Source organism: Notolabrus celidotus, chromosome 13 (genome assembly GCF_009762535.1).
Source record: "Notolabrus celidotus isolate fNotCel1 chromosome 13, fNotCel1.pri, whole genome shotgun sequence".
NCBI lineage: Eukaryota > Metazoa > Chordata > Actinopteri > Labriformes > Labridae > Notolabrus > Notolabrus celidotus.
This window is the reverse complement of record NC_048284.1, coordinates 7,570,846-7,587,045: the sequence shown is the minus strand read 5'-3', so window position 1 is coordinate 7,587,045 and position 16,200 is coordinate 7,570,846. Positions and strand designations below refer to the sequence as shown.

The following is a 16,200-nucleotide window of genomic DNA, read 5'->3' as shown; positions in this document are numbered from 1 at the left end:
AATCACAAATGTTTTAAATAAACTTCAGACCTTTGTAAATACTTTATCTTTTAACTGTAAATAGTAAAATGTATTAAACTGAAAGTATTATATTTATTCCCTTTTTATAATACTTATTTTAAACAGTTTTAAATCTTATGACTCTTCTTTTGAACATATTATGAACTTTTAATACAACTATTTATTATACTTTTAACATTGTATTTTATGCACTGTAACCGAAATGATTTTGTACAGGGCTACACCCTCCCCCTTCTGACCGTGTAGATGTCCTCATCACACCTTATGTCTCTCTTTAACTCGGAAGGATGATACATTGTCTCCTCCTCTGCGAACCTTCTGGACGTTTTGCACCTTGTTTTATTGGTTCGTTTGTCCTGGTCTGGAGGGTTTAACTTGAGTTGAATGACCATACCATGGTGCATGATGGTAACTGGCTCACAGGATGGGTAACCAGGTTTCTCATAAGTTAATCTCACAGCTGGTTTTGTTTTCCTCAGTGATTTTCGGATTGTGGAAGATTTGTCACTGTCATGTCTTGCACATCAGAGTCTGACAAAGGAGGTGCAACACCGTCAGGCGATCCCTCATACTCTGCTTCTGTATGTTCTGGATTTTCTGAAACTTCACAATCCTCTTCAGACTTCCCGTCCTCTTCAGAGCTTTGATCCTCTTCAGACTTCTCGTTCTCTTCAGAGCTTTGATCCTCTTCAGACTTCTCGTCCTCTTCAGAGCTTTGATCCTCTTCAGACTTCTCGTCCTCTTCAGAGCTTTGATGTTCAACTGCCAACTGTCTTTGGACTTCATCCACATCAAAATCAGGTTGATTATGGACAGTTTCAAACTCTGAGTCTGATGACTCTGTGTCACTTTCCTTTGCTAGGTCTGTATACTCAGCTTTTGGTTGACGTTGCCGGGTAAGTTGAGCTCTCGTAACAGGTCTCCGAACAGGTTCTTTATCTTCAGACGGATTAGACATCCTGACCATATATCCGATCGGCAACAGGTGGTTTCGATGGAGAGTTTTGACTGCACCTGGGCCATGTTCTGGTTTGACCTTGTAAACTGGCAGATTTGGCAACTTCTCCACAACAACATACGGTGTTGATTTCCATCGATCTTGGAGTTTATGCTTGCCTTTTAGACCCACATTGTGAATGAGGATTCTGTCACCAACCTCCAACGGTAAGTCTCTTACACGACGGTCATAGTGTCCAACTTGCGGCTTTCTCGAAGCAACAACACCATCTCAGGTGAGTCATTTTTTGAGCGAGTGAACCCTTTGTTGTTCTCCATGGCTCTCTTTAACGGCCCAATTGCCGGGTCTATATCCTGTGATACCTGGATATCATTCGGGCTCAACTGGTCAAGGGTGTTGATGCTAAAGTTTACTGGGAACATGTAGGCTTCTGGTACTGATGTGGCAGGAGCTCCCAGCTGATCCACAAATCTGTCGGGCACATCTGCCTCTTCACTGCTGCAGGTTTGTTTGCAGAGGGCTTTGATGCCAGCAGGCGGGACACTGATCCACTCTTTAACCTCCTCTGGAGCATACTGTCGAGACAGCAAGTCAGCATCGATATTTTGCCTCCCAGGACGATACTGGATGGTGAAATCATAGGTGGCAAGGGCAGCTAACCAGCGATGTCCGACTGCGCTGAGTTTGGCAGAGGTCAACACATACGTTAATGGGTTATTGTCCGTTCTGACAGTAAACTTGGCACCATACAAGTAGTCGTGAAATTTGTCCACGACAGCCCATTTTAATGCAAGAAATTCCAATTGGTGGACTGGATAGTTGTGCTCAGAGTCTTTAAGCTTCCGACTTGCAAAAGCTACGGGTCTGAGGCCCTCAGGGTATTCCTGGTTCAGGACAGCGCCTAACCCATTCATACTGGCATCTACATGTAATATGTACCTTTTGGTTGGGTCGGCGAATGCCAACACTGGGGCATTGATGAGGCAGGCACGGATTTGCTCAAAAGCTTCCTGGCAGGCTTGAGTCCACCGTTCTCCAAAGGGCTCGGATTGCTTGAAATAGGCTTTGCTTTGGCCACCACTCTTTTTGGACTTGGGATCTTGCCAAGTGGGGGCATAACCCTTGGTGAGCTCGGAGAGGGGGCGGACAATGGCAGAGTAATTTGCAATAAATCTCCGATAATAACTGCAGAATCCGAGGAAAGACTTGAGAGGCTTCAGGTGAGTGGGTACTTTCCAGTGTTTTACTACTTCCACCTTGTCTGGATCAGAAGCTATTCCATCCACAGAAATGAGGTGACCCACATACTTGACTTTAGGTTGACGAAACTGGCATTTGTCAATGGAAACCTTCAGTCCGACCTCCTCTAGTCTGTCCAGCACTTTGAGAAGACGTTGCTCATGTTCTTTAAGTGTTTTGCCAAAAATAATAATATCGTCTAGGTACACAATGGCTTCCAGAAGGTGCATATCTCCGACTGCCTTCTCCATTAGACGCTGGAACGTTGCAGGCGCTCCTGTGATTCCCTGTGGCATGCGCTCAAATTGGTAGAAACCAAGGGGGCAAATGAACGCTGTCTTTTCTTTGTCCTCTGGTGCCATCTCTATCTGGTAGTAGCCACTACGCAGATCTAGGACCGAGAACCATTGGCTGCCTGACAAAGAGTCCAATGCGTCGTCAATGCGTGGCATTGTGTACTGGTCTGGTGTGGTGCGGTTGTTGAGTGTTCTGTAGTCGATACAGATTCTTATTGTCCCATTCTTTTTGCGGACTACAACGATCGGTGAGGCATAGGGACTGCGGGACTCTGTGATAATCCCAGTGGCCAGCAACTGTTGTATGTGTCGCCTCACATCATCAATGTCTGCAGGGGCAATTCTCCTTGATCTCTCTCTGAAAGGTCTGGGATCATGCAGGCGAATGTTATGTTCAACCCCTTTGGCCACACCAACATCCCACTCATGCAATGAGAAAACATTCTGCCTCTCTGCCAACTTCTGCTGAAGTCGACTCTTCCACTCTTCAGGGATAGGGGAATCTCCGAAATTGAAGAGACTTGGATCAAGGGTTTCTGATTAGAGGTTGGATGGCTGGATTGGGGTAACTGTGTCCACAGCATACATCTCAGCAATGACGGCCCCCACCGGTATGGAGGTCGTTTTTTTGGACTCATTTTGAATGAGCACAGTGAAACCGTTACTGTCTATATCAGTGTCTGGGATCACACCTGGCTGTACCAGCACACCAGCGGGGAGACACTGGGCAGTGGGTGCATCAATCATCACAAGATCTTTGGATGGGGCACTTTTTCTGTCTACTGAGCAGGTTACATAATACTTTGCACCTGGAGCAATAGAGAGTGGATTGGGGCCTTTCCACTTAATCTGTCCCAAAACGTCATCCTTAGTTAACTGCTCTTGTGCTTTAGCTGGGGCGTACACTGACTGAATTCTCATGGAGTGAACAGCATTCTGGTCTTCTTTTGTCTTCACCAGCTCCCACAGGCGGCGGAACAGAGATGTATTGGTTCCAACCAGCACAGGGGTTTGTTGCTGGTTTCTTGGCTCAGGACAAATCAAGGCGAGCACTTCTACACGCCCTGATACACCAGTGATCTCCTCAGTAAACTCCATCTCTACAACAACGTACCCTTTGTACGGATACTCTGTGTCAGCCAGGCCCCAGAGTCCAAGGCAAGAGAGGGGCTTTATTGGGACATCTGACAAGTGTTCGTTGTACCAGCTTTCAAAGATAATAGTCACGTTGGACCCACTGTCGATGAGAGCATCGCAGACCACATCGTTGACTTTGATGGTATGAATAAATGATGGACCTACAAGACCCTCAGGCAAGTCCATGTTATTTTCTGGGACTTCAATCTTGTTGGTTCTAGCTACACACTGCTCTTCAGCCGTGGGCTTTGGGTTTTCTTTGTTAGGGTCAGAGGAGCTTCGCACCAAGCGTATAAGCTTGCTAATGACTTTCCGGGGGTTCTCTGGGGCAGTACATCTGGTGGCTATGTGACCATTTTCCCCACACCGATAACAAAAACATTCATCGTCTTTGGATACTTTGGAAGGAGTGGGCTTGTGACCTGGAGCTCCTTTGTCGGTGGGGCTGCATTTTGTGTTCTCGTTGGGGTTCTGAGGTGTATTTCACTGTCATTACACTCAGTTTATTTTCCAACACCTTCACTTGTTTTTTCAGAGAATGTAGTTCGCTCTGTGATCCATTCTTCTGGTTTTGCTTCTCTTTAAAGCCTTTGAAGGAATCATCAGGTAGTGACTGAGGTGGCGAGTTGTTTCTCTCTTCCAACTGCGCTCTCAGTTCTTGAATCTGCGCTTGTAACTCACTCCGAGAAGCTGAGTCAGGTTCTTTCTCTTTTTCTACCTGGATGGTGCGTACACGCTGGTGACGCGGGGGTGCCACTTGGCTTAGTCTGGCTGATTGACGACTTTCCTCTTCCATCACTTCTCTTAACAGGTTCAAGAACGTAGGGGGATCATTTCTCCGCTCCCTAATTTTCAACTGAAGCAACATGAGCTCAGAGGTGGATCCTCTAATGAGCTGCTCTATACGAGCACCGTTAGCTGCGCCGACAGATAAACCACCTCCTTGTACTACTTTGACAAGGGATCTCTCTAATCTTCGCAGGAATTCAGACAAACGTTCACCAGGCTGCTGGTGGAGGGCTCTGAATGACAGGTATAGTTCTTCTGCAGACTCTACTGTACCAAAAATGCTCTCTATAGCCTCTATGTACTCACGCGGGCTAGCATCAGGTTGAGTCAGACGCACAGCTTGAATGATTTCAAAGGCGGGCCCTTTGAGACTTTCCAGTATCCGGCGTCGTTTCTCTTGGTCTGAGCATTCGCCTTCATCTACTAAGAGTGTTGCTTGCTCAAGCCAGTTGTCTAAGGACTCTTCTCCAGCGGGGGTGGGACCAGTTCCGGAAAATGTCCGTAGACGTCGATATGTGTGGCTGTCAGGCTGTTTGTTGGTTCGTCGAAAAACATCACCGACTGCACGGATGATGTCTGCTGGGTTACTGTTACCTTCTTTGGAAGGGATACTTAAACCTTGGATGTCCTCTAAGGTTTTCCCTTCGCCCTGCAGAAAGGTGAGTAATTTCTCTTCAAACACATCATGTTGAGGCTCAAGCCCAAGATCCACAGGATGCGTCGCGGTACGTTACGGCTGCCGCGCACGTCGCAGCAAATAGGTTCCCATTCAAGTCAATGCTCTAGAGTCCACAGGGCGCGCTGCGGCGTGTCTCAGCTCCGTCTCTGGAGCGTTCCGCCGCGCCGCTCTGCCAGAGATACGCGGGGAGTCTATTTTCGCCGCTCCCCGCGCCCAGCCTGCGTCAATCGACACAGAAATGATCGAACTATCCCGGAAGTCAGGCACGAGGATCGTATGCAACATCCGCTCACTTTCCAAATAAACACCATGTGCAAACACAAGATCGTAAATTTCACCACTTCTTCAACATTACGTCATAACCTGTGGCATCGGGCCAGACGTCAGTCTCAAAAGATATCCGACACCATGGACGAGGAAAAGTTTATACTGTGTTGTTCTCGCGCGTTTTGGAGTTCTCGAGGGATCTTGAGTTTCCTGCTCCGGAGTGCGCGCCGCTCCAAACACCAAAGCTCCTATGGACCAGGGCGAAAGCCCCGGGACGGAGCAGAGCCGTGTCGCAGCCGTAACGCGGCACACACACATCCTGTGGACTCCCCGAGTCAGTGTAGTAAACAGCTTTCCAACCACTTCCGCCACTTATAGGCATCATCTCTGGGGGAATTCTGGAGGGGTGGATCTCTTCACGACACTCACATAACACCATCAGCGACTGTTGTTGAGGGTGAAACATTTTGCCCCTAACTGCAACTCTCCCCAGGGATTTGATAGTCCCTCCTGTTTCTTCAATGTCTTCTGTAGGAACTCCTTCATGCACTCCATATAACAGAAGTGCATGCTTTAAATCTACTGATTCTCCTTTGCACCAGTTAATTAGCTCTATTTGTGTTGGACTGCTTGCTTGAACTTCCATTGTTGCACTTGGTTTTAGTTACTTTTAATTACTGTCACACGTGTTACTTTTACATTAAAGCTCTAAAGTTGTGGGGTCCAGTTACTTTTGATTGTCTCATTTACTTTATGTCAATACAAATCCCAGCGGTGCCTCCATCTATGTAACCCAGGTCCCATGTAATTAAATTTAAAACTAGAGATGTTAATACTATGGGACAGGGCCTGAGCTCTTTTAGAAAAATACAACTCTAATAAGGTTTGAAACTTTAAGAAGGTTTGTAACTTTAATAAGGACCACCACAACTGTACTTTAAATGCAAAACCTTCAGAGGTATTTATTTATACAAAATGAAATAAAAGGTAAAAAAACAACAATAACAAATATATAGAATACTTGAGTTATATTCAACAGTTCTCTGTTACTTTCCAAACACTAATACATCAATAAACATTTACCTGTGGGCCCACACACACTCACATGAAACACACAACATTAAAACAACCTGGTATTCAAAACCTTAACCCGTTGCAGGCCTGTTGACTGTAGCTTGGGTGCGGTGTGGCCTAAAACGGTGATGGCCGCTTCACTCAACTGAGCTTAAAATAAAAAGCACGTGCACAATGTTCAGTTAGTACGCACAAACTCCCAGTTGGATTAGTATGGATAGGCGGGGACAAACAATGCAGTCTCACGAGGGCAATGGCGCACAACAGCGAAGTTCAAAGAAGACGAAAAAAAACAGCAGGGCCTTCTGTTGGAAAAACCCGTCTCGACCTCTCTCTCCAACGTCCGTCCTTTAAACATATCATTCAGTTAAGCCACAGTATCAAACACTATCTCTTGTTGACTTAGCATTAGCTCGCTTTAGCATCTTAAATGCTAAGGCTACGATACACAGGCACATTAACACTGTATGCTACCGCTAATTAGCATGTTGCTAACCACGTTACACATTCAGTCTCATTAACACTAACAGTTAGATATAACACGAAATACAGGCATACACATTATATTCACCTCTTGCAGGTCACAGAAGTTTAAATCAGGACCACGAGTAGTCGACCTTCACGATAAAACTTAACTGCTCCCCACTCAGAATATCTCCGTCTCAGCTCTCTGATCGATAGCGTCTGCGTCTCTCATGCTGCATGTTCACCTTCACCCCACACTAACCTGCACCACTAGTCCCGCCCCTTACGTAAATGGTGTACTCTGATTGGCTCGTGAGGTTGATAACAACCAAACACAACACAAGAATGGAATGATTGACATAAGACAGGTATCAAGTTAGATTACACACAGAAACTAAACTGCTTCTTCATCTCTCCTTCCTTCCTAATCACAAATGTTTTAAATAAACTTAAGACCTTTGTAAATACTTTATCTTTTAACTGTAAATAGTAAAATGTATTAAACTGAAAGTATTATATTTATTCCCTTTTTATAATACTTATTTTAAACAGTTTTAAATCTTATGACTCTTCTTTTGAACATATTATGAACTTTTAATACAACTATTTCTTATACTTTTAACATTGTATTTTATGCACTGTAACCGAAATGATTTTGTACAGGGCTACACCGGCATCAGAGATCATGGTGTGATTCTGTAAAACAAGCTTGTCCTGGTCTGAACTGTTTCAACTGCGTTAGACGCATGCATTCCAACCTGTTGACACGCTCATACGCCACACCTTGCATTTCTCATGCAGAATAATTGAACAGGTAGGAATCAAGTGGGTTTCCTATAGAGTTCAGAAGTAGCTTGCAACGCACCAGCTAATCAAAAAAAGAAAGAAAGAAATATACCCAACAGCCAATTAGAAAAATAGCATCATTGTATTCGGGTAAAACAACGCAACAACGTTACATTCCAAAGAAAATGATGCACATGCGCAATGCAGACTGACTTACTGACGCAGATTGTAAGACGCGAAGCCCCGTATGAAATGTGTACAGTAAATCATCTCATCAATTGATTTCGTAGGCTGTTTACTGAACGAAATTACTACTTTTTCACAAAAATAAAGAGAGCTAGGGAGAGAGTTAGAGGGAGGGTAGTCAAAATTGTTAAGGTACAGGAACAAAATACAGCCGGACAATGACTAATGAGAGGATACAATCCGCTGCCTATATTTCACTCTGAACTGAGTTCAAAACTTGAGAGCCCTGCAATAGTCAAGCAATGCATGTTAAAATTTATTTGAAGTACTTCAGAAAATGTACATCACTCCTTTGCAAAAAAAGAAAACCCAAACAAACTTTAAAACAGGTTAGGCTTAGTGGTTACCTATAGGCTATCCCTTGGGAAATACAGTTGCCAGCGTAGAATCATTTATTATTGTATATGTAGCTACATATTACAACTCTCCTTACCCATTTGCATTGTCAGAGATGGGGGGCAAGTTTTGAAATTGAATTACAAAATCCTTTCTTTTTTTCATTTCAGGAAATGCGTATTTCGATAATAATAATAATAATAATAATAATAATAATAATAATAAAAATAATAATAATAATAATAAGAAGAAGAATAGCAAGTTTCTAAACAAAGTTACAAAGTGCTTTACAGAAAAACAAGAAAAAAATAAATAAATAAATATATATATATATATATATATATATATATATATATATATAAACATAGGCCTAAATATACATGCATACAGTCAGTCGTCACAGCTGTATTGTTATATGACAGAATATATTATTATTTTCATGTATTATACATATTTAAATGTAGGCATATCTATATATATATATATATATATATATATATATATATATATATATATTATATCTGTATATATGCATTTATATGTATATATAATATATTTATATATATTTTATATCTGTTTATATGCATTTATATGTATATATAATATATTTATATATATTTATATATGTATATATAATATCTGATATTTATAAATATATTTATATATATATATATATATATATATATATATATATATATATATATATATATATATATATATATGCATTTATATGTTTATATATATATAAAATACATATAGTTGAACAATAATCTTCTGTCATAATGATACAGCTGTGACGATTGACGCGCTCAGGCCATACGCTTGCGCAGAACCGTTTAGATGCACATCTCGACGCGGTAGCCCCATCCGATGGAACACCGGCGCAGTGAAAACAGCTGATCTCCCCATCACAACAGTCTATGATCACAACCTGCTGCGATACGTCACTGCTAGAAGTAACGCCAACCACTCAGGCTTAACCCCACTTCAGGAAAGTGTACTCGCTGATCACTGAGGTTATAGGCAGGACTTTACAGCATTAACAAAAATGAGTGAAATGAATCCAAACGAGTGTGCTCCAGCTGCAGACAGTGCGGAGAAAGCGGACGGGGCTGCGGAATGGGTAAGTTCACTGAGTGTTAAACTTGTTTCATTTCATGCTTTTAAGTTCCAGAAAGGCGCCTATAAATAAAATGTATTCTTCTTCTTCTTCTTCTTCTTCTTCTATGATTATTATTATTATTATTATTATTATTATTATTATTATTATTATTATTATTATCATTCTACTCAATGTAACGTGTTGCTGTTAATGTGCTAAATAAGCTTTGAGTTGAAAAAACAAAACATGCCTCCCATCTCTGACAATGCAAATGAGCAAGGAGAGTTGTAATATGTAGCTACATATACAATAATGAATTATTCTACGCCGGCAACTTTATTTCACAAGGGATATTAGTTACCACTAAGCCTAACCTGTTTTATTGTTTGTCTGGGTTTCGTTTTGTAAAGGAGTGACATACATTTTCTGAAGTACTTAAAAGCAATTTAAGCATGCTTTGCTTGATTACTGACTTCTTATGCTACTTTCTGTTTGCACTTTCAGATGACAAAAAAAACATATCACTTGATTTAATATTTAAAACCATATAATGAGCTTTACAGATACACTGAGTCTTTTTATGAGTCAAGTGTCTGTTACGTCTACGTGATACTAACATTATGTTCATAAAATAAAAATCCAAAACAAAGTTATGGCACTATTATTTAGATTGTCACTAGTTTCTGAAAATTAATAAAGATTCCCCTCAAAATTTGCACCTTTGACCACCCTCCTCCTGCACTCTCTGCCCAAACCCCAGGATCCTTTCCGCATCGCCGTCTCCTCTCGCACCCTCTTCAACATGGATGAAGAGAGGAAGTTCTGTGAGGGAAAAGCACTGGATAAGTATGTGGCTCATCACGTGAATTATGAGAGCGAGCCCCTGAAGCCTGGAGCAGCTTTTCCCTTGGTGAAGGTAAGTTCATAAGCCTGCCCATGCCATGGAGGCTGCCAACCTGTTGATGCAGTTCTATATTTACTTTCTGCAGGGTGTGGTCCTGTAGTGCATTTGTGTTGAAACAGTTCAGACCAGGAAAAGCTTGTTTTATAGAGTCAGACCATGTTCTCTGATAAAAGATGGCATGATTCCTGTTTTAGAGCAAACTTCCTTTAACTTCCTTTAACTTCCTTTAACTTCCTTTAACCTCGTGCAGAACCTGACTCATGTTAGACAGACATCTGCTGAGTCAGAGTTGCGGTTGGAAAAAGGGATAGAGTAGAATGAGAGAGAGGGAGAGAGAGAGAGAGAGAGAGAGAGAAAAAAAGTTGACACATTAATTGTGTCTTGTATTATGTGTGTTTCTAAAACAAATAGACTAGGACTACCTGAGTAGGAGTATCAGGTGTCAATTTGTCATTCCAGTCCCACGTCACTAATGTCACCCGGTCAGCATACTTCCATCTCCGTAACATCTCTCGCCTGCGTCCATCCCTCTCCCCCATCAGTACATCCATTCTGGTTCACACCCTGGTCACCTCCCGCCTAGATTACTGCAACTCCCTTCTTTATGGTTTACCTGACAAATCCATGTATAAACTTCAACTGGTTCAAAACTCTGCTGCTTGCATCATCACCAGAACCCCCTCCACCAGCCACATCACACCTGTCCTGCAGCAACTCCACTGGCTTCCAATTCAATACTGCATCGTTTTCAAGATTCTGTTCCTCACTTACAAGGCCATCAACAACTTAGCTCCTCAGTACCTTATTGACCTCCAAACAAAAATTCCCACTCGTAGTCTCAGGTCATCCTCTTCCATCCAACTCCATCCAACCAGCCGCTCTGCCCCCCCGCCCCTGGAACTATCTCCCCCTGGACGTACAAAATTCCACCTCTCCCACCACCTTCAAATCCCGCCTAAAAAGCATACTCACTCTAATCTGTCTCTTTGGGACTTGAATGACTTCCCCTCCCCTTTCATTTTTCTAGTATTGTATTCTTTATTCTAATGTATTTATGTATTTATTTACTGCTGAGTGTTGCTTTTATTATTGCTATGTTGATAAATAAATTGCATTATTATTGAATTATGAAATATATATATATTTAATACTAATACAGCACTCCGTATATAAATTGGTTTGACACACAGGTGGTAAACACTGGCTGGATTCAGAATGTTCGAACAGAAAACCCACATTCTTTTACTTCAATGTCATTTTAAGACCTTGATGTTCTTTGTATTGATCTCTCTGTGGTTGTAATTACGTAAAGTTTGTGTTGTAACTTCACTCTGAACACTTTGACTCAACATCCTGAACTTCAGCTGTTTCTGCTCTGAACACAGGCTCTGATGACCGTCAACGCTCGACTAAAGAAGCTCTACCCGGACAGTAAGGAGCCCTTTGACATCGTCTTAATGACAAACAACCATGACCAGGTCGATTTGCGCATCACAAACAGCATCGACCACTACCGTAAGCTATCATTGTTGAATACTGTATCAGCTAGAGAGAGATTTCTTCCTTCAGCAAACAAAAACTTCCTCGTCTTACTTTCAGATCTGACCATCGACAGATTAGATATGACCGGAGGTCAGAGCCTCATCGGATACCTGAAGGCCTACATGACTAATCTGTACCTCTCCAAGGACTCAGAGAAAGCTAAAGAGGCCATAGAGGAAGGTGAGTCAGATTATAATCCTCATTTCTCTCAGACACAACCTTTTTGGGGTTCATAAATAAACGGGCTGCTGTCAGCAGCCTGGGGGTGTGTTTGTACTCCACTGATATTCACACACTCTCGTGTTGGTTTTGTTTGTGACTCACGCTCGACCCCACACTGTGGGAAGAAGGAAGAAAGAAAGGAAGAAGGAGCTGCAGGAAGGTAGCGTGTGATTTATGGCCCCCTGTGGTGTAAATGCACACAAAACAAACACAATTGAATCTCTTATGTGTAAAAGAGAACTATGGATTAAAGTATGGTGAGGGAAAAAGAGACGTCTCCTCTGACCAGCTGCATCACTCTGAACAGAGAGGTGTACACGTGTGGCTCTGTGACTCCTGCGGGTCAAACTTGGGACCTTCAAAATAAAGGTCACCTGAAGTGAATCTGCTAGTTGTCTGTCGAAATCTTGAATGATGAGTTTGGTGGTGTGATGGTGGGTCGAGCACGATTGGATGGATTGTGTTTTGGCAGAGGTCCTCATATCTACAAAGCCTTCCTCCCACACGGATCACTTGAGATTCTTGATTGTACTCAGGGGCTAAGGTGAGTAGTCTGCTGCTTGTGGGACATGGTTTCTGAGACGATAGGAGTGTAAACTCCTCTGCAAAAGAGTCTCTCTGTACTTGTCTGAAGAGGGCAAGTTCAGCCTGCTTATAGTCATCTGCCGTTGAGGTATCAACGATCTGAGGTAGTAGCCGCCCCATGACATGCTTGGGCAGAAGCCTTAAGCAGCTCCTGGTAGTTGTCAGAGCTGTTGGCGTCAGGCAGACAAAGATCTGAAGGCACAGCAATATTGCCACAGAAGCTGGATTTCCACAGCTCAGAAGGATCTTCTGCTGGAGAGATGTCTGGAGATGTGGGCCAGGACGATTCATGGTGCAGCATGAATGGAGGTCCATGGTTCCAGCGATGGGGACCAAGAAGCTGTGATAGAGACAGCGGCACCGGGTTATGTCGTCAGCAGGGTTGTCTCCTGAGTGGATGTATCACCAGATGCTACCCTCTGTTAGCTCTTGGATGTCTGCAACTCTGGTACCAACGAAGACCTTGTAGCGACAGGATTGTGATTGTATCCAAGTCAGGACTGTGGTTGAGTTGGTCCAATGGGTGATGCTGGAGATGCTGAGGGTAAGCTCTTTTCTCAGGATGGAAGCAGGCTAAGCACCTATGTGAGTGATGCAGAGTTTTAGTCTTGGGATGGACTGCTGACAGTTTTTAAATTCTACCTGCTGTAAACAAAATGATGACCTGCCATCCCAAAGCTGTTATTTAACCCTCCCCATTCCTCCTTCAGGCATCGCTGCAGCCACCGTGTTTATACCGGAGACGGAGACAGAGTTGTGCGACACTCAGCTGAGGGTGGCATTTGATGGCGATGCCGTCCTCTTCTCAGACGAGGCTGAGATCATCATGAAGACAGAAGGCCTGGACAGCTTCATCAAGCATGAGACAATGAAAAAGAACATTTCTCTCCCTGAGGTAACTTCTTTATGACACTCTGATTTGCACCTGAGCTCCTCATTCCCAAACTTTTCTACATTACCTTGACTCTTCGTCTCTTTCAGGGTCCCTTAAAGTGTTTCCTGGAGGCTCTTTGCAAGCTCCAGAGGAAGTTCTACGAAAACAACGAGCGCATGAACTGTCCCATCCGAACCTTCCTTGTCACGTCCCGCGGCGCTGCCGGCTCCGGGGCCAGAGCCCTGAACACTCTCCGCAGCTGGGATCTGGAGATTGACGAGCTCTGCTTATTGGCCGGAGCTCCTAAAGGACCACTGCTGCAAAAAATCAAACCTCACATCTTCTTTGACGACCAAATGTCTCACGTTGAGGGGGCTACGAAACTGGGGATCATTGCTGCACACGTCCCCTATGGGATTGGACAGAAGTACCACAAAGGGAAACTCATTGAGAAGCCAGAAAAAAAGAAATAAGATAAAAAGGGTTAAAATACTCAACATGCACTACACTGTCATCTGCATAGAGAGGTATGCTTCAAAATGAAATATTATCAGAAGAAACAAAGGTATTTAAACAGAAGCAGCTCTATTTTAAAATGAGTTAGGTCATGGGTAAATAATACAACCTACAAAGTTTATAAGTTTTTGGTTATTTTTTATACTTCCAGGGTTTTCTACGGGGGAAGTGTTAATGGTTAAGGAATGTGCTTTATAAAGAAGTGTTACGACAGGTGGTGTACACTACTTCACTTCACAATGTTTTGTAAGAGAGTCAGACTTTTAACCTCTATGTGCCTTTTAATGAGACGCGTTATTATCTTTCTCTTGGTTTAGGATTTTGGTGTATACAGTTTGACAAAGGTAGGGTATGTGTGCTGTGTTAGTTTATATCTTTATTGGATTTTGGACTTAAAAGATGTCAAACATATTCCAGCAGTGGTTTTGCACATTTAAAGTCACTCATCATTCATGTTATCATCAGTTTGAAATGGATATTTATCAGGGGAGACTATCCTGGTCTTACGGGGATCACTCATGCTGTCTGTTTTTGTTACTCTTTGCTGTGTTTGCGCACAATCTTTATACTTGTACTGCAACATTTATAGTTAAGTTGTCTTAAGATTTTGATGCTTTTACATTGTATCTGGATATCAAAGTTTTATTGAGACTTCATTCACTGTCAAAGTTTCATACTGAAAAGATGTGTAAATGTACGCTTACCCCAACTTCTATGACAAGCCGCACTTACTTTTTGTAAATGTTTTTATCACCATAGTAACAGCATTAGCATCAGATCCAGTCGTATATTTGCAGTAATGTTCATGTTGCAGCAACACAATAAAAGGATTCTTCACTTTCTGTACCCTGATTTTAAACTCGCCTGTGCCTTCAAAGTTATTGCTTTTTGATCTTTGTGTTTTGAGCCCAGTGAGCATTGATTGGGTTGGCTCAAATAAAGCACTGACTCATGCAGAGGTGGCATGACGTTTGTACGCTCACACACATAAATTAAGACTTTTTTATTTGCCCTGAATTCCACCAAACGTTTCCATTTTACATTCAGATTTGGTGAAATAATCTTAAAAGACATTTTAAGAGTAATATTTTGGGGCATTTTTGCTGTTATTAAACAGGAGAGCTGAAGAGAGGCACGAATTTCAGGGAGTAGAGAGTTGAGGAAGACATGCAGCAAAGGGTGTAGGGCAGGAGTTGAACCAGCGGCTGCTGTAACAAGGACTATAGCCATTTTCTCGGGGGAAGGAAATGACATTTAAAAGGTTTTATTTGAAATGATTTTAAATACAAATAATATATTTTTCCATTTACAATGACAGTTCCTTTGTAAACAAAAGTGGCAGAAAGATAGTCATTGGGTAGTTTGTCCAAACTGAGGCGGCCTGCCGGCCAGTCGCCTGGACGGGGTCTGTCACAGGAGAGATGGTGTCGTATTTAACCTCACTGTAGTTAGTTTTTTTTCCACACAGCATAAATCACTGATGCTACATTCTATTGCAGAGCAATAAATACTCACAGGACAACTATTAGTTTAGTTTAGTTTAGTTTAGTTTAGTTTATTTAGTACAACCTGAACACACCATCTCAGAAACATGGAGGTGGCGGCATCATGCTGTGGGGAGGCTTTTCTGCAGCAGGGACAGGGAAGCTGCTCAGTGTTGATGGGAAGACGGATGGAGCTAAATACAGGGCTATACTGGGAAAAAAACCTGTTAGAGGCTGCAAAAGACTTGAGAATGGGGTGGAGGTTCACCTTCCAGCAGAGCAACAAACTTAAGCATACAGCCAGAGAAACCATGGAACAGTATAGATCAGAGCATAGTCATGTGTTTGAATGGTCCAGTCAAAGTCCAGACCTGAAACCTATTGAGAATCTGTAGAAACTTGAAAATTGTTGTTCACAGACTCTCTCCATCCAATCTGACTGAACTGGAGCTGCTTTGTAAATAAAAATGGGCAAAAAATTCTGTCTCTACATGCGCAACGCTGGTACAGACCTACCCCAAAAGACTTGCAGTGAAAGGTGGTTCAACAAAGTATTGACTCGGGGGCTGAATTACACGCACTAACTCAGGCTCCTTCCGCACCAGCGAGGTAACGTTCCACGTCCCAACAGCCAGTCTATGCCACCGGGGATCAGCACGCCCAGGCCTCCTGCCCGGA

At 42.7% G+C, this 16,200-nt stretch overlaps 1 protein-coding gene and 1 long non-coding RNA gene across 2 annotated transcripts; one reads left to right on the top strand and one right to left on the bottom strand.

Moving 5' to 3' along the window:
* Nucleotides 1–6,322: 6,322 nt before the first annotated feature.
* LOC117824650 lies at nucleotides 6,323–7,385 on the bottom strand. Its single transcript, XR_004633619.1, has 2 exons — nucleotides 7,032–7,385; nucleotides 6,323–6,808 (listed from the first exon to the last, which is right to left on the bottom strand). It is a non-coding gene; the product is annotated as an uncharacterized LOC117824650 (long non-coding RNA).
* Nucleotides 7,386–9,136: 1,751 nt separating this feature from the next.
* LOC117824647 (cytosolic 5'-nucleotidase 1A-like) lies at nucleotides 9,137–14,897 on the top strand. The gene is made up of 6 exons (XM_034700190.1): nucleotides 9,137–9,416; nucleotides 10,156–10,311; nucleotides 11,685–11,814; nucleotides 11,899–12,021; nucleotides 13,359–13,543; nucleotides 13,630–14,897. Exons 1-6 carry the CDS (start codon nucleotides 9,342–9,344, stop codon nucleotides 13,993–13,995), a joined length of 1,035 nt encoding a protein of 344 aa, XP_034556081.1. The 5' UTR covers nucleotides 9,137–9,341; the 3' UTR covers nucleotides 13,996–14,897.
* Nucleotides 14,898–16,200: the final 1,303 nt, after the last annotated feature.